Raw genomic sequence first — 22,468 nt, 5'->3', positions numbered from 1 at the left:
CATAATACAAAACAATTATAGGTCTCACTTGTCTACATCACTGCGTTAAATAATGACACTATCTGATAGGTACAGTCGCTATCAGATATATCGGAGCGGCCGAGGTGCTCAAAAATATCTGAACACGCACTCTAACGCCTTGACAATAGTCGCGTGTTCAGATATTTGTGAGCACATTGGCCGCTCTGATATATCTGATGGCGACTGTAGGTACCTACAGGACGCATAATTCCGAAAAACTAATTTCAATGTTTCAACGACCCTCCTGCGATTTAGTTGAAAATTGGTTTGGAGATAGTTTGAGGCCCGAGAAAGGACAAAGGATAATAGTTATCAATATAATACATATATGGTTATCATCTGCGTGGGATACGCAGACGAAATCTCAGGCAGAAGCTAATTAAAACCAAGGCTCGGAACCGGTTTTTTTTTAAATCCCAAAATTGACAAATTTTTAATTATAAATTAATTATGCTCTTTCCGTAGGACTGAATCATGTATATTTAGGTAACGACTTCGTATTATTAGATTGACCCATCAAAATGAAATAATAAACCAAAGAACGAAAAAGAACGTAATGATACCGGTATTTTTTGTGTGAAGAAAAAACCGGTTCCGAGCCTTGATTAAAACATAACTGAAGTTGCTGAAAAAGTTAACGTCCTGTAACAACATTTCAAGGACTCAGTTAAAAGTTCAGTCATTAAAAGTTTTCGTTTGCTGAAACACGATATCTCATATCAGAATCAAGGTTTCAAGAATTTGGTGAAAATTTTTTGAAGACGTTACTATTAATTAAACTTCACTGACATTTTTTAAGAGTTCTGTATTTTGATAATATATACCTAACGAAAATATGATTACAAATTGTATAATCCAAAAACACACCGGTATGTCAAATAAAACATATCTTATACTTTTAAACGAGCAATTGTTGTATAATTATATATCTATCTAAAGGGGCCCACTGATTAACAGTCCGCCGGACGGTATCGGCCTGTCAGTTGTTCGGAACTGTCAAATTTTTGTTCTAACTGACAGGCCGATACCGTCCGGCGGACTGTTAATCAGTGGGCCCCTTAATAAACGAGCTATTCTTGTTTATAATATTTATTTTATTTATTTATTTATTTAGAAATTTAATTCAGGCAACAAGGCCCATATTACAAATACCTTACAGACTAACATACATATGTATTTTATAAACTTAAAACTAAACACTATTTAGTCGACAAAACGGCGTGGCTCCGTTGCATCGGCTGCTCTTGTGTCGCAAGATAATAATAAAGTTAATAATAAATAATTAATAGTTAATAGTAAAGTTTAATATGCATTTCGGGGATCTAGGAAACGCTCTAACGATTTCGATGAAGTTTGCTATATACCTATAGGGGTTTTCGGGGTCGAAAAATCGATCTAGCTATATAGGTCTTATCTCTGGGAAAACGCGCATTTTGGAGTTTTTATACGTTCTCCGAGCAAAGCTCGGTCTCCCAGATATATATTAGTTCTTATGCGTAATGGGGTCAGTTTGAATTTGGGATTATTGAATGGGTTTTCCTACATATTATTCCCACTTATAAGCTTACAGTACAAACCCAAAGAAAGAATTAAACTTAGCAAGCATGTACAGGCAGCAGCAGAAGTTGCTAAGCGGGCCAGGTTTTCAAAATGATCTTGACGCGACTTTATTGTTAAGAGAATAAGAGGTTGTCAAGGTAATTTTGAACACCTTGTCCGCTTAGCAACTTCTGCTGTTGACTGTACATAGCTTATGTGGTGTGGATGTCACCGTAAAATTGTAAACACTCGTCAGTTTATAATATCGCTAGTTAAATTATAAACTGACGGTAGGGAGATTACAAACTAACCTAACCTACGTTAGATTGTAAACTAACGGGTTGTCAGTGGTAAGAAAAACATATAAGTAGCAACAACTTGTCAAGTGGGCATTTCCTTGTCATTCCCCCCTTTTCCCACTGGGTTTATACTTTATACTAGTTTATAGCGACATTATTTATTATTTCTCTAAAATTATCGCTAAATATCTAAATTTTAAAGGCGATTGATAAAACAAGGCAAGTTTTAATTAATGTGGAGAAGTTTTAGACGCCGCCAGGCGCTTACAGCTGACGATTTTATTAAAACAAAACTGACTCCAACTTTGTCTTTTAAGTGATCAAATTAGAAACTTCGTAATTTTAAATATGCTTCACTGGGAGTTCACGAATTCTTTAAGTAGTTATTTGTGTTATGACAATTCTCCTCTAATTTTTAGGGTTCGGCACCCAAAGGGTAAAAATGGGACCCTATTACTAAGACCACCGTCCGTCTGAATCTCATGAACCGTGACAGCTAGTTGAAATTTTTACAGATGATGTATTTCTGTTGCCGTTATAACAACAAATACTAAAAAGTACGGAACCCTCGGTGGGCGAGTCCGACTCGCACTTGTCTGGTTTTTTTACCTGATTGATGTCTGAATTCCGTAAATAGACAGGAGATACCTAAGCTATTTAAGTACCTTCAGAGTCAATAATTATGCAAGTTATTTTTTGTTGGAAAAAGGTAAGCATTTGACCACAATCTCACCTGATGGTAAGTGCCGATGCAGTCTAGGATGGAACATGCTTACCTAAAAGATGTCTATTCACTCTCAATTTAAAAAGATCCAAGTTATAGTGGACTGGCGGCAAGTTGCGGCAAGTTGCGGCAAGGTTCCGAATTGTAGGAAAAGTCCACTCGAAATAAAAAAAAAATCTTTCATTTTGGAAATGGTACGTAATTTCGATTCCTGTACAAAAACATAAAAGTTTCCGAATTTTTCCAAGTGGGATTTTCGCAATTTTGACAACTTTCGGAGAGAATATCAGTAATTTCAATGTACATTATTATTAGAGGTCACAATAATTATTATTGTATATTGATTTTATACTTTATTATTCTTTGTAAGTATATAGTCTTAGTTATTGTACCTATATAGTCTTATTGAATAAGAAATAAGCATTCATGAATATATTCAAATACCTTTATTATCATTTACGTTTTTACATATTTGCCTTGATAGATGATACTTTGCTTTTAGAAAAACGTGACTCATATGTATAACTTTGATATTAATATTTAAGACATTATTTGTATATTTTAGTTTGATCGACGGTTATAAATAGTAGCCCGGCCGAACAAGCTTTAGGTGTGTTCATTTCGTCTCAGATATGGGTGAATATGGTATTCATTAATTCAGTATAATGCCCTGAACACAAATATATTAATGTCCTGAATGCACTGACACACCAATTAATTTACCCATATCCAAGGCGACTAGAGCGAAAATCGATTTCTAGAAGACTTTTCGTGAACGGGCCGGGCCTCTATAAATTTTAAACATCAAACAATCTACTTAATAATTTAAATACAGAGAGCGAAATAAAAACTACCTCAAAATCGCCTGACTATAAACATTATTCAAAAAACTTTTTACTCGAAACTCGTTAACGTTCTTTATTTAAAACTTCCAACAGAACAATGGCTCTGCTAGTCACCAGAGCTTCGAATATTGAGCTTCAATCAAAAGAGAACTCCTGCAATTGACAGGTCAACCTAACTTGGTCGTACCACAATTTGCAGACTGAATGGAGAATCATTAGGGAAAGTGCTAAATTGCTTACAATGAGGTTGTATTGTTTAATATTCTGGATAACATTGTTGATTTTAAGCGAATATCGAACAACGTTGGTTGATTGCTGAACATAAGTGGTTTCGCTGTCTCGGCTAAGACTCGAACGTGCGACTACAATAGGTATGTTTTACTGATTTGTATACTATAATATGTTTTATTGATATATATGTAAATATAAAAGTACGAATATGTTTGCTAGTAAGTAATATGTAAAATATCGATGGCCAACATAGTATTCGTTAACAGATGTTCCGCCACTTAAAGTGACTAGCGATTTTATTAAATCGCGAATTATAATATGACATACGTATTTACAAGACGATTCTCAATTCGATTTTTTTTCGGACCGTGAAAAAATACCCAGGTGCAAACGTGCATGGCCACTATATGAATGAATTCCATCCATCCATGCAATTTCGGAGTTCGCTGTACACAGTAACCTTAACCTGTGAAAATATCTGTAAAAGAAGAACCGTGTTAAAAGAAAAAGTTCCTCAAATAAAATTTAATTTAAAAGTTTCCTTTGTAACACGTTAGGCCCCACATTCCCCTTTTAGGCGAATCATCGGGTTTGGAAACTTTGCACATTCCGTGTTTTACCAAAACGGGAAAATGTTTTGCTGTTTTATTGAAGTTATTTCTACGAAATCAGTCAAGTGGATACAGACTATAAATAGACGGTAATATGATAAAGTTTTAATTCGGTGTCCTTTATACACGGTGTGGCCTGTAACACGAGCAAATAATTAAAACATAGATTGTACTCCTCAAACGGTGACACTTTTGTTCTACAACTTTTAAAAATTATGAAGTATTTAGACTCCCTATTTTTCATACAAAATGAATATTATTTTCAATGGACGCCATCGCCACGCCATATCATTGTGATTGACGTTGCTTGTCACGCTTTAAACATAAAAAAAATTCGCAATATATTGCGTCTTAGAATAAACTTTAAAGTGTATTAAAAATCAAACCCCAAGTTATTTTTAAAAGTCGCTGAACAAATGTTGGTCAGTATGAGGAGTACAGCCTACAGTTTAATTTTTTGCTCATGTTACAGGCCACACCCGGTATAACTATGAACTACTACCCTAAAATACCTCGTCCCTTAAGTGATTTGCTCCATCCTTAAGCTCTCGACCCACGTCACACCGCCAATTAAGAGAGAACGCAGGTGGTTACTTAGGAAAAATGTGAGGAAAAGTGGCAGTGTCTAAGGTTGAAAGGTTGAAACTAAATAACGGTATATTTTGCACAAACCTAGGGTAATAAAGAATAAAATCTTTCCATATTATTATTATTATTTGTATGTCTCTTACAAATTCTCGGGTCCCGGGCATTTGGAAGGCGTGCGTGGGGCCGAAGCCAACACGTAGAGGCCCCTTGTAATAAGACAATTTACTCTAAATGTAATGTGACACCAACCGACGATTATCCCTGTTTGAACTATAGTAGTGCACCCAAGGACAAGCCCCGGTTAGTGTAGGACTATTGTAAGAAAAAGGTACAAAAAGAAACCGGGCTGAGTTGTATTGGGTTGAGTTGCTAGTGGACTAGTAACCGGGACTATGGAGGAGACTATGGCACCTGCCCTGCTCATATGTTAAATAAACATGAAAAAATGGGCCAGGTGGTGACTCGCCAATTCACAATATGGGTCCCCGAAAACGGCCGCTCGCACGGAGCGACAAGGGGACAACATCATGTGAGCGGCTCAGGGCGTGGAGAGGTGTGCACCGCTTTCTACCCAGTGGCTGTAAGCAGCCACTGTGCCAACTCGCGTCTTAGGCATATTTCACTTCCGCCCTGCGAGCATATAGCACTGACACCCACTCTGGACGGCCGGTTAAGGCAAGCCGGAGGTGAGAGTCCTGCGGCTCCTGCTCAGTGTTCACTCCAGCCGGCCAATTAAGGCAAGCCAGAGAGAGGGGCCTGACCGACTCTCGGGGGTATGGGACCCAAGGGACGTCACTTCCCATTCAGCTCGCCACAAGCTGCCCTGGGGGCTTATTATTATTATTATTCAGAGCTCACTGTGTCCCACTGCTGGGCAAAAGCCTCTCCCCTCTTCTTCCACTCGTCTCTGTTTGGTGCTATATCTGGCCAGCCTCTCAAGAAGGAGTTTAATTTATCCCGCCATCGCCGACGAGGCCTGCCGGCACCCCGGTTAGACTTCCAAACTTTCCATAGTAGAAGATGAATCCGTAGTGTCTGAATTTAATTTAAATATAATATATTTTTGAATTGAAAATCTCTCAGTATTTTCATCGTGCACTTTTTTTTATTTAATATGCATACGGCATAAACATAAGTTTTATCAAATTACCGAAAAAGTTACATTTCATTAACCGATTATTTTACATTTTAATTAATTAAGTACCTAACTCATAAATACCTACTTTATTTATACACTCTAATGTTAAATCGAAATATTTTCCATAAAATACTGTATTATAGGTAGCAACAATCTGATTAAAATTTCAGTAATTATAAATTATGTCGAGTGCCTTTTCCTCTCGTTATTTTTATCATAATAATTAAAGGGATCATGATTAAATTCTTTAGTGATTATAAAATTAGTGTTTTTTTATTTATTTTGTAAAGTATAAAATAGGCCAGATTTGACTTTCGGGGCACAGTTTCGAATTGTGTCACCATGGCTCGGGTAGTGCCGGTATTTTTCGTCACTTTAAGTGTATTATTTCAAGCAGCATGGGGCTCTGGTAAGTACTTAAACAATATTTTAATATGTTTACTAAATCTATAAATAATAATTAATTATGTCCAAAAAAGTAAGTGTAGGAATAATTCTAACAAATTTATTTAATCTTAATAATATGTAAATTAGTCACGAGGACTTGAAAATATTTTTTTATACAGCTATAGGTTTCAAGAACGTAGGTGTTACTGGCGGCAACGTCATCGACATTGAACAAGCACCTTACATGGCCTTACTGTACACCCAACCGGACGCGCCCTGTGGCGGGGTTATCATAGACGAACAGTATATCCTCACCTCTTCGGCTTGCTGCAATCAGAGAACGTAAGTACTGAAAGGCTTTATATTATATTCTCTTGATTGCATAGATATAAAGAAAACGTGTAAAATTCTCGAGCAAGACTCGAGCGACTCCGGGATATTAGCCCGCCGCTCTACTAACAGAGGTACCGAGAGTTACCCATTCATTGACATCGAATAATTCTACCACATTCTTGTGTGCCTTTGGGGGGCGCCGAGCGATATCTACCGCAAGAATGTTACATATCTTAAACAACTATTGATGGTTGAATCGGAGCATGACTTAGGGTCAATATGGCTAATTCCGTCATAGGGTCTATTCCGTCCGCTAGCGTTATTCTCGAACAACGAACAGCATTGATATTTTCGTCGACAAAGCAGCGATTGCTTTTAGTTTCAGCAATCAAAAGCAAATGTTTTTTTTCCTACGATTAAAAATCATAGAAATATACGCTCGTGGACAGAATATGACGGAATTATCCACATTGACCTTACACTAATTAAATCCAGATTTTTTAAAATCAAATAAGTACTCCAGTTCTGTACGTGTACGGACGATCAACAAAAATATATGCATGCACTACACATGTTTAACTAGATTCTTGTACGCTTTAAGCACGCAAAAAATATAATGTTACTTCTAATTGTTTTCTAATATTATGTTCACAGGGAAGACCTCTATTGCTTCGTAGGTACAAATAGGAAAGAGCAATTGGGACGTGCCGTAATAATTGATAAGATCTTCAAGTACCCCAGGGATTTGAAGCCTAGTATTTGTTTAATAAAACTCCAAGAGCCGTTGCGATTCAGTGATGCAGTCGCTAAAATAGAGTTGAATGACGGCAGTATTATACTTTCTAGAGATACAATTGCAACTCTAACAGCATTTGGTGCGGAGAATAGTGTAAGTTCATCATTACCTACCATATTTACATACTCACTTAACTGGTCTTTGTTACATAAAGCTTATAGTATTGCAATAAACTTGGCGATATGTCAGTTAACTATTTGGACCTTTAAACCGTTAAAGTTTAAACCTACCTTAGGTTTAAACTTTTAAATGTGTATTATGGTAAAAAGTGACTTCAAACCAAGGTTGTGCTGTACATGGCAGAAAAAGTCGTTCTCAATAAAAAGAGACAATATGTATTGAAAGAAAGAAGAAGAAAGAACAGTCATTCATTCGATAAATCACAAATACACAGGACAAAAAGATGACAAAGAAAGAAAAAGAAAAGGATAACAACAACAATACAATCGTGCAATCCATGCTCATTTTCCCGTAAACGTTGAACTATAGGTAGTTCTTACATTACCAATCTACCATACCATACTTTTGCCTACAATTCTGCCAACATGACTACCTTATCCAAACGCTAAACATTATTACTAATTAGAATCCGGATAAGCATAACAAAACTTATACATTAACGCAAAATTAAACATATTTTATGTCGTTTTAGAATGATGTATCACTAAAGGAGCTACGTCAGGGAGAAATCCCCATCTCTGATGTCGACTGGTGTAAGAAGGAGGATAAACGCTTAGGCGACCTTCAACTCTGCGCTGGAGATCAGGACCATAATGGCTGTTATGTAAGTACTAGCTTTTGCCCGCGACTTCGTCAGCGTGGAATTATTAATTTGTATTTGTATTTGTATAGCCTCTTCTTCTGAACTTTGAACTATTTGCTTGGATTGATTTTTAAATGAAGTCTCGTAGTTCAGTGTGCCTGTTGGCAAAGGCCTCCTCCAACTCTTTCCAGTATTTCCTCTGCCTGGCCAGTCTTGTCCAGAATGGTCTTACAGTAGTTATTATTTCATCCTCCCATCGTTTGAGTTGTGAGCCTCTAGATCTTGACCCGTCTCTTGGGTGCCACATAAGGATTCTTTGGCTCCATTTTTCGATCTTAAACCTTTCGTAAGGTGTAAGATCGAATTATTAATTTAGGTAGGTAGCTATTATTTTATTCAATCTGCGTTTTGTTGATTCCCCTTACAAACTTCAACCAACCTTTTCACCCCCTTAAAGAGTGATTTCTTGAATGAAAACTACCCTTTGTCCTGTCCCGGGACTTAAACTATCTCTATACCAAATTTCAACTAAATCGTGCACCAGCGCCGGTGTTACACCGCGCGGGTGGGACAGTTCCTATTGACAAAGTTTATTGTGCAGTTGTTGTTAAGTCCCCATACAAAATTCCACCCCTTTAATGGTTTTTTATTAACAGGACCTTTATACAATTGTAAATATCGGCCCTTTAAGGGATGATTTCTGGGATAAAACTATCCTATGTCCTTCCTCGGGACTCAACAATCTCTATACCAAATTTCATCTAAATCGGTTCAGCGGTTTAAGCGTGAAGAGGTAACAGACAGACAGACAGACTTCCTTTTATAATATTAGTATAAATATAATATAATTATGGCAGCACGATCTTGACGTCTTTCGGAAAGATTGGCCTAACCATAGAAAAATAAAGTAAGAATAGAGTGCTCACTCCATACATCAGTGCTACCAAAACGACTATTATTTTCGCAATATATATATCTAACATCGGGTAGCGGAATTATCAGTATCGCTACTTGATACTAGAATTCTCTAGAGTCGCGACTCGCGAAAATTGTATTGAACAACAATTTACAACTAATATTAAAAGCAGATACTAATATTAGAGCGGTGGTGGCCGAGTGGATATGACGTCCGACTTTCAATCCAGAGGTCGCGGGTTCAAATCCTGGCTCGTACCAATGAGTTTTTCGGAACTTATGTACGAAATATCATTTGATATTTACCACTAGCTTTTCGGTGAAGGAAAAACATCGTGAGGAAACCTGCATACATCTGCGAAGAAATTCAAAGGTGTATGTGAAGTCCCCAATCCGCATTGGGCTAGCGTGGGGACTATAGCCCAAGCCCTCTCGCGCATGAGAGGAGGCCTGTGCCCAGCAGTGGGACGTATATAGCTGAAATGATGATGATGATGATGATTAAAAGCAGAAGGAGTTGAAAATAGAGTTGATCCGGTTATAATATCAGCTGAAAATTGTTGAGCATGAGACTTTTCGGTCGTCGGAACATCCATTGTCAAGTAGCAGTACTGATAACTCCGCTACTCGATGCTAGATGTCGACTACGAAAATAATAGTTCTTTTGGTACTAAAACTGGAGTATGGAGTGAACACTCTATGTATTTTTTTCTCTATAGCCTAACCTAACATTGTCATAGACAAAATATGAGTGAAAGTAAGATTAAATTGTAATGTTGATTTTTCTTTGCAGGGAGACGTAGGCGGAGCCCTAACCGTTGAAAACACTCTGGTGGGAGTGTTGGCTGTTGTACCAAACGACTGTAAATATCAGCCGTCGCGTTTTGCTAGAATTAGTTCTTATAAACAATGGATCGACCAAGTTATAAGGCAGAACTCTTAAACTATCGAACATACTATCAGAGAAAACCTGTAAACTAGACAGTTGTTGACGACGCAAAACAAAATACTTTAGGTCCTGTGCTCTAAAAATAATCATTCGCTTTGCCTTATCCCATTTTACTTCAAATGACGGCATATTTTGTGTATTCTTTCCATACTTGACCCATTATTTGACACACAATTTCCAATTGTTTTCTTGGCTTCATTTATGCCTTTAATATTTTTGGCATAATGTGATAATTTTAGCATTTTTATTATTCATGTATTTATTAATAAATTCAACGGACATTTACTATTTAAAAAAATATTTTTTTAGGTAAATATGTATTTACTTACAGACCAATATAGTTAGCAATACATTTCAAGTATTATATTCAACATACCTACTCTTATTTTTTAAAAGCAGACTGTTTTATTTTAGCTTGTAAAATAAATGCTCCCAATGATTTTGCATTTTTGATATAAGTAAATCCCGATTTTGAAACCCATGGAAATTTTGGACAATATAAATCCTAATTAGTTAAATTATGAGTTAAATTTCTTCATTTCTTGTAACTGGAGACGTCTGTACAAAACAGTCTGCCGATTTTTGTGGGGGAGGGGCATGTCAAATGTATGGTTATTTGTAGGTATGTAGCGTACAAATAGCCATGTCAGATAAAACGTCAGTCCATACAAAAGTTTGCACAATTGTGCAAGGTTTTCGGCAGAGGGGTAGGCTCTTAAAGGCAACTCCAGTTATTAAATGCTCTAAGCTTCAACTACGAAAGATGTCCAGATTTCCGTATAGTATCGTATCGTACGTAACCTTTCATAGATTACAAATTATATATTGTGTAGTAAATATACCAGGTATTATAACATTTATAAAGAATATTAAACGTTCTCCAAGCAGCCTACAGCTTAATGAGCTCGTACGGGGTGTAATAGGATCGTTAATTAGTCCGCCGAACGTGACTCCATGTAAGATAAGGGTAGATGCAATCAGTGTAGCCCCTCCTCGTCACTTCTTGCTTTTCTATTTAGGACTTTATACGGTAACGTACAAGAACTAATTTCAATTAATGTTGGCTAGAAGTAAGATAAATTTTTAGGTTTCGAGTTAATCTGCAAATGTGTTAATTACATATAATGAAAGTCGCAGTTAATACGATGAAGTGAGAAGGTTCTGTCACTACTTAATTTAGAGCCTTATAGTCATGATACTTGCTTCAATTCGGGAGTTCCTAACGTACGGGTCATACACTGAGTGAGACTTTTTAGTATGAGTTAAGATTATCTGAATTTCCCGTAGACATTATAAAATAAATGAAAAGCCCAATTTTCTTTAGGCATGTTCTGTCTTAGGGCCACTTGCACCATCCCACTAACCCGGGGTTAAGCGGCTAAACCTGGAGTTACCGTGGTTACCAGTACAATTTGACACTAGGCTAATGGTTTTACCGGTTAATCCCGGGTTAGTGGGATGGGTGCAAGAGGCGCTTTGTAAAATGTACCCAAATCGTTAACTTTCAGAATGTCCATCGGAAACACGCCCATTTTTCCCATTTCTCATTTTTTGACCTGCACTGACTCATAGCTCATAGTCAAATCTAGACCCGTTTGTTGAATGATGTTAGACATCTCTGAAACTAACTAAAACCCGCTCCTCTCGGTGGGCATAGCAAAGCAGCAATGAGGCACGGAAAATCTGATCTCTTATAATGATAACCTGTAACCCACAAAAAAAATCACTTGATGCCAAAAAGTTTGGGTTGATTTAAAAATGTTGTCTTTAATCAAATAAATACCTCTCAGTAAATCCTTTTGAAGCCTCATAATTCTATAACTTCTGGTCATGTCAGAACTTGAACATGTATTTATTTATCTGACTTCCAAGTATCACACAGAACAAAAAAAACTTTTTTTTTTCGATAGTAAAATCCGTTCAATTAGGCTTACATATTCATTTCGCGAAAATATTCCGACGTTGAAAAAGTATCCTGTACCTTTATTTAGAACAAATGTTTTATTAACGAGAAATAATTTTCTCCCCGAAGCCGTGAAATGTTAATGGAGCGAGAGGGCCTCTTAATGTTTGTTTGCTTTCATCTAAAAATGAGATAATAGTACATTGTGCAACGTGGGGGGTAAGCGAGATTTTGTAAACGAGGTCTATAAGGGAGTTAAAGACTCGAGTTTACAATATGCTTACCCCCGGAGTTACACACAATGTTTTTCATCACACTTGCGAAGAAAAAACTAAAATTTAAGCGAAATAATTCTTAAATACGGTGACATTTCAAACATTCGTCCGCCATATTGTCTTGTTTTGGCAGGTTAGGATTCGAAGGCACAGACCCACCCGGATTCAGCCATAGGTAATCGAAAATTGTGTAAAAAATAATTTGAACGGCTATTAAATTAATCAAATTAAATATTTTTAAACATGCACATAAAAATAATTTATAAACGTCAGTATTTTCTATGTAAAACTCATTTAAACTACTTTTTTCGTATAAATTATTGACATAATTAAAAAAAAAACCATAACTCACTCGTGAGTTATAGCTTTTTTTTCAGAATCTATAACTCCCGCGGGAAAATATAGGCCTTTGTCCTTCAGTACACCTGCATGAAATAAGATCTTTTTCGAGCAAGTGTGATGAAAATATATTAAATACATATATTATTCTGTGAACCCTGTACAAATAGCACATACTCGAAAACGCTATCGAGAACGTACCTAATTTACTTTCTATGCATCTCGCTCGTACTCGCGTATTAGTGCGAGCGAGATGTATAGAAAGTAAATTATGTCAGTTTTGACACCGTCAGTGACTCATGGTAACAGGGCGAACAGTATGATGTCTAGATTTTGCAACATGTAACCAAAATCATGTAACGGCGATGTCTTCTCAAATTGAAAAAAATAACTAGCCTAACGCATTAAGTACCTATTTATTAAAAAAATAACTGAATTAAGGAATACATTTTGCTCAATATCATACAACCGAATTTGTAATATATTCCGATTTGTATTTGATGATTTGTAGAAGTGCGTTTTTTGTGTTGGTTAGTAATAAAATATTTTCTCACTATTAAGCAAACATTTCTTTCAGTGTACAGAATAGTGCCATTGCCATGCAATGCTGAAAATTAAATTTGGTAGTATTATGTGTTTGAAAAGAATGGGTCTCCTCATTTGTGACGTATTGCGTACTATGTTTTACAGTACATTTCGCAATTGTATCGTAAATAACTATTTTTGCGGCGGTTAGAACAACACTTTACAACTTTAAATAAAACCGGGCAAGGGCAAGTTCCGTACCATAATGCAAAAAACGGAAAAATAAAACGGTCACCCATCCAAGTAGTACGTTACCCCACCCGACGTTGCTTAACTTCGGTCAAAAATCACGTTTGTTGTATGGGAGCCCCACTTAAATCTTTATTTTATTCTGTTTTTAGTATTTGTTGTTATAGCGGCAACAGAAATACATCATCTGTGAAAATTTCAACTGTCTAGCTATCACGGTTCGTGAGATCCAGCCTGGTGACAGACGGACGGACGGACGGACGGACAGCGGAGTCTTAGTAATAGGGTCCCGTTTTACCCTTTGGGTACGGAACCCTAATACCTGCCTATCTATTCGGTGATCCGGTCTATCATTGACATCATTGTCTAATGGTTCTAAGAATAGAAATGTTACACTTAAATGTATATCTCTACAGCTTTCAGTCAGTGTTTTCTTATTTACTTATTTTCCGGCTAAAAGAACCTCTGGTTTTCAGGGTTCCGTACCCAAAGGGTAAAACGGGACCCTATTACTAAGACTCCGCTGTCCGTCCGTCCGTCCGTCTGTCACCAGGCTGTATCTCACGAACCGTGATAGCTAGACAGTTGAAATTTTCACAGATGATGTATTTCTGTTGCCGCTATAACAACAAATACTAAAAACAGAATAAAATAAAGATTTAAGTGGGGCTCCCATACAACAAACGTGATTTTTGACCGAAGTTAAGCAACGTAGGGCGGGGTCAGTACTTGGATGGGTGACCGGTTTTTTTTTGCATTATGGTACGGAACCCTTCGTGCGCGAGTCCGACTCGCACTTGCCCGGTTTTTATTTTAATCCGTTTGCCATTCGAAGGTTCTTTTTAAGTCTCGCCTCATCGTAATGGGGGATGAAAGAGATGTCACCCTAGTGACTACATGTCGCGAATTTTATGGACGTCCTGATATTTAGCCACAGATTTTTTTCCAACCCTTGAATGAAACTGGGTTAATCTAATTTAATACAATACAGTAGCTACCTACATAAATTAAATAAATATTATAGGACAATTTTACACAGATCGACCTAGTCCCACAGTAAGCTCAATAAGGCTTGTGTTGTGGGTACTAGACGACGATATATATAATATACCTACACATATATAAATACTTATTGTATACATAGAAAACATCCATAACTCAGGAACAAATATTTGTGATGAACACACAAATAAATGCCCTTACCAGGATTCGAACCCGGGACCTCCTGCTTCGTAGGCAGGCTCACTACCGACTAGGCTAGGAGGTCGTTAATAATAATAAATATTTACGTGTCCCGATTTTTTACTAGAAAACCTCTAAAACTCAAATTGTAAGAATATATCATGGTCCCTAAAATAATAATTTGGATTTGGTAACCCTAAGAGTCAAGCAAGGGCGGTGGATAAAGCTTTTTTGCTATGTATCCTAAACGTTAATCCGACTTATGCCTTAGGGATTATACTCTTGGCATACCTATTTAAGCTTTTTTGAGAGTTCTGTAGTCAAAAAGAAAGCCTTTTACATTTACTTTTTCCGCCTACCTACCTGTTCTTCCACTGCTAAAAACGCCTCGACGTTCAAGCCAGAAATTTGTGACATTTGACACTTTCCACCTGTACGGTTACCATCAGTTTGTCACTGACATAAACGCCGTCGAGAACGTAATTTACTTTCTATACATCTCGCTCGCACTCGCATATTAGTGCGAACGGGACGTATAGAAAGTAAATTACGTTCTCGACGGCGTTTATGTCAGTGACAAACTGATGGTAACCGTACTGTACAAATATGAATGGGGACTTCCGGTTCGAGCGCCACCTTGATAGTTACGCGTCGTGATTAATTCCTTTGTTTTTTGCTCATTAATATTGTTTAAAGTGTATATAGATAATTTAACAGTACCTAAACTAATGTGTACTAAAGCAGTGAATGGAGAATTAATCTTGAATGAATCGCGTTTAGCCACCATTTTGGAGTCAACGTCCGGTAGTCCACGTGCTAGGTACTTGTAAAGGCCAGCTACCGTAGAACGGGGTGACTTTGGAAAATTTGGGGTTACTTTGATAGCTTTAAAACGGCCATGGAATTACCATTATTCATTATTTACTGAAAATGTTCCTGTAACTAGTTAGATTACTATATATTCATATTCACCAACTGTAAAAAATCTCACATAAAAATATATTATGACTTAAAAACTAGAATTTTAAAGTCGCCCCTGCATTTGAAAGTCACCCCGTTCTACCGTAACTAGCTAAGAGCTAATAAAATCACCGTACACTGTCTTGTCCTAACCGTACAATATTACCTTGCTCCTAATATCTTGATACTGGCGAAATGGTCCCACTGGGCTGAAGCCATAATTTTAAAAGAATGAATGAAAAATATGAATGAGCATCAATTGCTTAATTAAGCCTCTGTAGCCTACCAAACGATTTTCTTTCTTTTTTTTACGAAACCAAGGGATTTTCTTTTTTTGCGTCCAACCCATTAGTCGTTTTTGTTCCTCGTAAATCTCTTTCTCAGTTAAATTGTCCGTCAAATATTGCCGAATATTAAACTTTAAGTGATAGAATTTCTTATATTTTTTCCGGAGTATATTACGCCACAAAAATGTACTTATGCCTAATCCAAAAAATATATAAACGATAATTTCCTCTATACTCAAAAATATAATGAATGTTGTTCTCCAGCTTTGAACAATATTTCATGCATGGAAATGACGCCAATGGAAAATGTTGTTTCGAGTTGTGTATCTATTGCAAATTGCTGTTTGCCAACTTTACAAAAGCTTAACTGGATTTATGAGAGTTCTCTTTGTTTATAGAGCACATGTGAGGTTTATTAGTGTCACTGTGTTTGTGTGTTTAAGAGGAGAATGGACATTTCTTCTCCATGCAAACGTATAAGTAGTCCCCATCTTTCTGAATATATTGACATTATGGAATAGTTATTTGACTTATTTGTTTTACAACAATGATATTTTATACAAGATACGTCATACACTAACATATCAATCGAAAAAAATGATGCCAACCAATGCTGCCAACGTCAGGGCAGCATCAGTTACAATTTGTTTACAACTTCATACGCGAATGCGTAAAAGAGACGGCACAATTAAAAGAATACCTAAGTAAAAAAGAGACGGCTAGTGTTTGTCACTTGCGCGTGAATTTGGTAAATCAGTGATACCACCATAACACAACGGCAAACAGTGAAGATGGCGCGAAACGTAAAACTTATTAAGAAAAAAAATATCAAAGAATAAGATATTTGACGGAAGGTGCAAATCATTTTAGTGCAGTTAGTCCTATGTAGTAATGTACTCGCTACCGAAGTAAAAAGTTTTCACATTTAGTTATGTAAATAAAAGATATTATATTATACTTATCATTGTTACTTTTGTTAGGTTTGTTTTTTTGAATAGAATAATAATTGTACACATTGAGACTATTTTCTTTACCCGAGACACTGTGGGTTACTTAGGCGGGGTATGAAATACCTAATTAAGTTAAATAGGTTAATGGTAATGAAACGTTCTAAAACACCTTTTTTCCCAAATTTACATAAAATTATATAGAATGAATTTTTAAATTAAAGCAAACTCAATAACAACAAAACCCTTTATTTTACTAATATTTTATGTTATAATCATTGTTATTGTGTGAGAAAATGAAATGCCTGACAATAAATACTAATTTTGTAGTAATTTTTGTATAAACAGCAATATACCTATTTACTTAATTGACGCGACCCGGACAATAATATGGCCTATAATAATCTTTAATTTGCCAATTGGTGTACTTAAATACAAGAAAAAATGCGTTCAAGTAAATAACTTTAATATTAAAGTTGAAATCTATATTTCTTCTATTTGTACGACAAGCACCAAACAATGAATGCAACTTACCATGACGCGTCTGCTATGATAATCTATGTACGCAGTTGGTGCGTCCTTGTCATTCTCGCTGATGAGAACATAAATTTATCTCGTTCTGTCAGTCGGCGAAAATGGCGGCTGGGTTTATTTAATTCAAGATTAAACCGAAGAAAAACGGATTATTTCAGCTTTTACTTACCAATGATATGTGACGCCGTCAATTTTTTTGCGCTTCCGCGGATAATTTGAGCATTTCGACATAACGCAGGTCGGCATTTTGTTGCTTAATACACGTTATTTGTGGAAAAATATTAACCGGTGTACACCTTCGCGCTTGCGTCAGGCAGACTGAGACAAACTCGTACACATGACACGAGGTGAGTGCTTCAATTTTGGAACGTGTATAACACATCTTGTATAAAAGATCATAGTTTTACATGGTGGCAAAGTTGTTGTTTAACCCCCCGTGCTATTGATACCCAAGCAAGCGAAAGATTCCAAAATTGAACTACGAGTGAAACGAAAAATGGAATTTTGAGCGTTGCGTACGTTTCAAGGCACGAGGGTTAAACAAATTTTGCTATCGTGTGAAAAACAAAATTTATCACCATACCAATGCGAGGAAAATACTTATTGTAAAATATTACAAGCCAAGTCAAAATGAACGCAATTAATCACTTAAAAGTCATGTAAGTATACCAGCCAACATCAACATTAGGAAACAACTCAAAATTTGCATGAAATTGATTAGCCCATCTTGTGGATAAAATGCAACTTTCTCTTACGTTTTTGATGAATAATGAGAGCCTTTAAGAATTGGTGTGGTTAAAATTCGTTTTACGCAGTTTAATGTATTAATTATCCACATAAAAAAATAACATTCGTCTTCGTTCTTTAATTATAAACTATAAAGTGGCCTAATGATTAACTGTTTGCCGGACGGTATTGGCCTGTCAGTTAGAACAAAATTTTGACAGTTCCGAACAACTAACAGGCCGATACCGTCCGGCAGACTGTTAATCAGTGGACCCCTTCAGAGTTCGGAGCTTCCAAAAACATGTTCACATTTTTGTCGATTATTTTTATTTCGAACAATGCAAGAGATAAATATTTCATCTGTATCATATTATTTGTTCAATCTGTATAAGTTTCCCGCTGTTTTACGCACGTGTGTTAAATTAGGGATGGCGGGGGAGAATCAGATTACACGTGGAACTGTATTAGATATTATTGTATCCCTTCTCCTACCCTTTGAAAAATCATCCTATAGGGATTACTCGAACCGTTTTTAGGGTTGCGTACCCAAAGGGTAAGAACAGAACCCTATTACTAAGACTCCGCTGTCCATCTACGTCTGTCCGTCCGTCCGTCCTCCGTCTGTCACCAATCTGTAACTCATGAACCGTGATAGCTAGACAGTTGAAATGTTCACAGAAGATGTATTTCTGTTTCCGCTATAACAACAAATACTAAAAACAAAATAATATAAATATTTAAATGGGGCTCCCATACAACAAACGTGATTTTTGCGTAATGGTACGGAACCCTTCGTGTGCGTGTCCGACTCACACTTGGCCGGTTTTATTTATCAAAAGCTCTCTAAAAACAAAGGTAGAAAAAAGAATTCAATTCAATCTTTGGGTATTAAGGCTCCGTCGATACTGTTGATGATTTAGCCAATGTCAAAGTGGGATTCACATGGGATCGAAACAATACTTTAGGTTATAAATAAAATGGGCAAACGTAGCTTAGGACGCCCTCAGACTAGATGGAGCGATGACCTTCGCAAGGCGGCTGGCAAGAGCTGGATCAGAGTTGCTGCAAATCGTGCTCAATGGCGTGCAATAGGAGAGGCCTATGTCCAGCAGTGGACGAGAGTATGCTTATGATGATGATGATGATGATGATGATGATGATGATGATGATGATGATGATGAAATAAATTCCAGTCAGTGTAGGTATAAAACTAATTATTAATAGCACTATCATGAAATCAAAGCATACAACAATGAGAGGTGCGGTAGGAGTCTAAACAAAGGCTTGGCCGGACCCATTTAATTCCATTGTTCTATACATCCCCTATTAAACCCAGAGGGATCAGATTCTAGATCTATTGTTGTGCTAGAGAATCAGTGAAACTGAAATAGGGGTGTCATCTTTAACATCTCTAAAATCAGTGGAGAGACACTCCTCGTTTCGGGCAAACGTGGCTCCATTCGGCTCAGCATTGCTCCGAGCAATTATTAGGGTTAGCACCACTTGACGTCCTTTTGCGTGCACGACCACAGATAAGATAATCACTTGAATTTTGACAACCCTAAATAGCCGAAAAGGATAGTGCCATACATTAGAAAGGGATAGCATGATTCGTCCCTGAATCGCTGTCAAACTTCGGATTTGAAGGAAGTGTCCTTTCTGAACGGTAGTACTATTATTAAGAATGAGTAAGGAATGTAGAGATCCGTCGCCAAGGTGCATGACGTGGGTTTCGTCATTACCAAACTAAAATGGAATTGGGCGGAACATGTTGCTAGGCAAAGTGATGGCAGGTGGACTAAAATGTTAACAATGGTTGCCGCTTTCGGATGAAAGATGCGCCTGCCGTCCGTTGGCACCTTGGGTGGACGACTCAGGACCGGGACAAGTGGCGTACTGGAAGAGAGGCCTTTGCTCAGCAGTGGGCGATAAAAGGCGGATATGATGATGATGATGATGAGTACTATTATTTATTCCGTGCTAAAATGATGGATCGATGGATGGATGGATGGAGCGTCCATAAGAGTGCGGCACTTAAGCAAATGACTAGTAGTCCAATGCGACAGCGGCAACCGCGACCGCATAGCTGGCAGGAGAACGTAATGGGTGACAATGACAAGGGTGGGAAATTAGCGCGCTGGTGTCTCAATTCTCGCCTTGTGTGAATAAGGTTAATGTCAAGGAGTGTATGTCAATGTTTTTTCACGCAAACAAGTTGAATCTGAATTCTAAAAACAAAATATCCTGTCCCTTACACTGGTTGAAATCACGATGTTTTCAATCGCTTTTAATAGCTGAAGCATCGAATAACCGGATTGAGCAACAAGCAAATATTGGCATATTGGCGTCGAATAACATGAAATTTTTGTAAGGGCACGCACGAGTGATGTGTGTATTAGTTTAAGTTTGTGATAAATAAATTGGACAGTCTTAGTAATCTTACACAAGTGGACCTAGACCCACAGGAAGCTCATTAAGTGTAGGTACACTAGGTACCTATTATACCTAGAGTAAGATCAAGAAAAGTCTGCAAAGATGTTGATACCATACTCATTGCAAGTGTTATTTATACGTCATAATTTCATAGAAGTTTAACGTTTAAAATAACACTTGCACTGCGTGTGCTATCAAAATCGTTGCAGACTTTTCTTGGTCTAACTTTAATATAAAATATTAGCAATATAATCTCGTTTTTGGCCAGGAACACTCACTGTCGGAAAGAAACAAAAAGAAAATTAAATCTTGACAAGCAACTTCAGTTATATTAAAAGCGGGAACTGAATTTAATTATCGGCTCAAGTTCGCTATTACTTGTTTTATAGCGATCACACCTCCTGAATACAAATTGGAAATGAGAAATGTGAGATCTTCTTCAATTTGGCTCTGAGTTTGATAAAATTAACAGCAATATTTCACGGATTAATAAGACAAAATGGGTGAGTTCAACGCTGCGTTTTTATCGCATAAAACAACTGCGCGCTTGAATGTAGTAAGGTGTATTCGGACAAATCCTAATAGTTTACTTGCCGGGTTTTATTGGAAACGGACTCTTAACATGGTGGTATTATGCAATTTTCAATTTAAAAACCATGAGACTCGTTTTAATTTGTTTTAAATGTCTGACTTTAAAAGAAAACGTTATTAAAATGAAGAATAAATCATCTGTTAGCTAATAAAGTTTTTTAGTTCCGATTGTGCCATTCGCGGGAACAGCGACGGGACGTCGGGACGCGGCAGTCGCTCCCGTGACGTCGTTGAGGGACGCTCGCGTCTCTCTTGGCAAACTCCCGCCAAAATTACGCGACACCGGTAATTTACGAAAAAATTACGCGACACCGGTAATTCACAACAAAATTACGCGATACCGATAATTCACGGCATAAATTGCGCTTGGGTTAGGGAGGTATTTATTTATTTAACAGTATGGCTATACATAATGTCGCTTGTTAACTTTAACATGGTGTCAGTGAATCTTTAAGTGTAATTTAATAAATATCTACGTAGTTATTTATCTGTGTTCATATAAATAAATAATAATTTACAAGGAGTTATCAGAATATATCCTTATATGCAGTGTAAAAGCGATTAATACCAATAGGTACTTTTAATAAAATTGTGGACCGGATAAATTGTTTATGAAGAAAAGTGTTTTCGAATTGTAAGAGAGCGAAATAGTTATCAAAACATGAACGTGTGTGCTTTATGAAATAAAATATTTAACTAAGATATAATGTATAAATATATCGAGTGTGTGTGGTGCCGGCTAGTTCTGAGATGAACAGATTTGAAAACACGACTAAAAGGGACAGAGAAGATGAAAATGCGAGGGGAAATTGTACGAAACAAACAAAAATTCTTGGTAAGTCGCTGAGAATAATTTTGGTAATGTTTATTTTTTTATACTACGTCAGTGGCAAACAAGCGTACGGCCGGCCTGATGGTAAGCAGTTACTGTAGCCTATTACAACTCCAGAGGTAATATGCGTGTTGCCGACCCTAACACTCCGTACCTACTCTCGTTGAGCTCTGGCTACCTGGCCAGTTTTCCCGCAATTGTAGCATTTTTCATAGGTATCTAGGGGACCCGAGATTCCGTGACCAAAATTTCAGCGCGCTAGGACAAACTTGAAAAAATTAAAAAAAAGTCGGCCATATTGAAAAAACATGGCCGCGTCAAAAACTGCCAGGGTCCCTCTATGACATTTGGTCGAGCACCCCTCACCTAGGTCTGACCGTTTGTCCGGGCCATCATACATTTTTCTGACCGGAAGCGGTAGACCAAAAGTCGGAATTTTCTGGGGGTAAGGATACTACACCTAAACTATCGTGAATATTCATGGTATAAACTACGATAAATAAATAAATTCTCGTTCTCGAGAACATTCTCAGAAGTTACCGAGAA

The 22,468-nt window shown here is 37.1% G+C and overlaps 2 protein-coding genes across 3 annotated transcripts in view; both read left to right on the top strand.

Annotated features, from left to right (window-relative positions):
* Nucleotides 1–22,468, top strand: part of LOC134800245 (ras-like protein family member 10B) — a 52,853-nt gene that overhangs the window by 12,714 nt on the left and 17,671 nt on the right. Inside the window, exon 1 of one of the 2 annotated variants that reach the window (XM_063772751.1) lies at nt 21,703–21,925. The exons of the other annotated variant lie outside the window; for it this stretch is intronic. Within the exon in view, the coding sequence (XP_063628821.1) occupies nt 21,841–21,925 (85 nt within the window). The 5' untranslated portion in view covers nt 21,703–21,840. Of the gene's footprint in view, nt 1–21,702; nt 21,926–22,468 lie in introns of those variants that run through there. 2 annotated transcript variants of the gene reach the window in all.
* Nucleotides 6,339–10,133, top strand: LOC134799771 (trypsin-1-like). The gene is made up of 5 exons (XM_063772181.1): nt 6,339–6,405; nt 6,563–6,725; nt 7,371–7,605; nt 8,165–8,296; nt 9,984–10,133. Exons 1-5 carry the CDS (start codon nt 6,339–6,341, stop codon nt 10,131–10,133), a joined length of 747 nt encoding a protein of 248 aa, XP_063628251.1.

This window comes from Cydia splendana, chromosome 19 (genome assembly GCF_910591565.1).
Source record: "Cydia splendana chromosome 19, ilCydSple1.2, whole genome shotgun sequence".
NCBI lineage: Eukaryota > Metazoa > Arthropoda > Insecta > Lepidoptera > Tortricidae > Cydia > Cydia splendana.
This window is presented reverse-complemented; position numbering and strand designations above follow the sequence as displayed.

What these genes read in the sequence shown, in the direction of transcription:
- LOC134799771 (XM_063772181.1), top strand. Translation starts at nt 6,339, where the DNA reads ATGGCTCGGGTAGTGCCGGTATTTTTCGTCACTTTAAGTGTATTATTT. An exon ending in GCTTGCTGCAATCAGAGAAC is followed by an intron (nt 6,726 to 7,370) that starts GTAAGTACTGAA and finishes TTATGTTCACAG; the next exon opens with GGAAGACCTCTATTGCTTCG. An exon ending in AGGACCATAATGGCTGTTAT is followed by an intron (nt 8,297 to 9,983) that starts GTAAGTACTAGC and finishes TTTTCTTTGCAG; the next exon opens with GGAGACGTAGGCGGAGCCCT.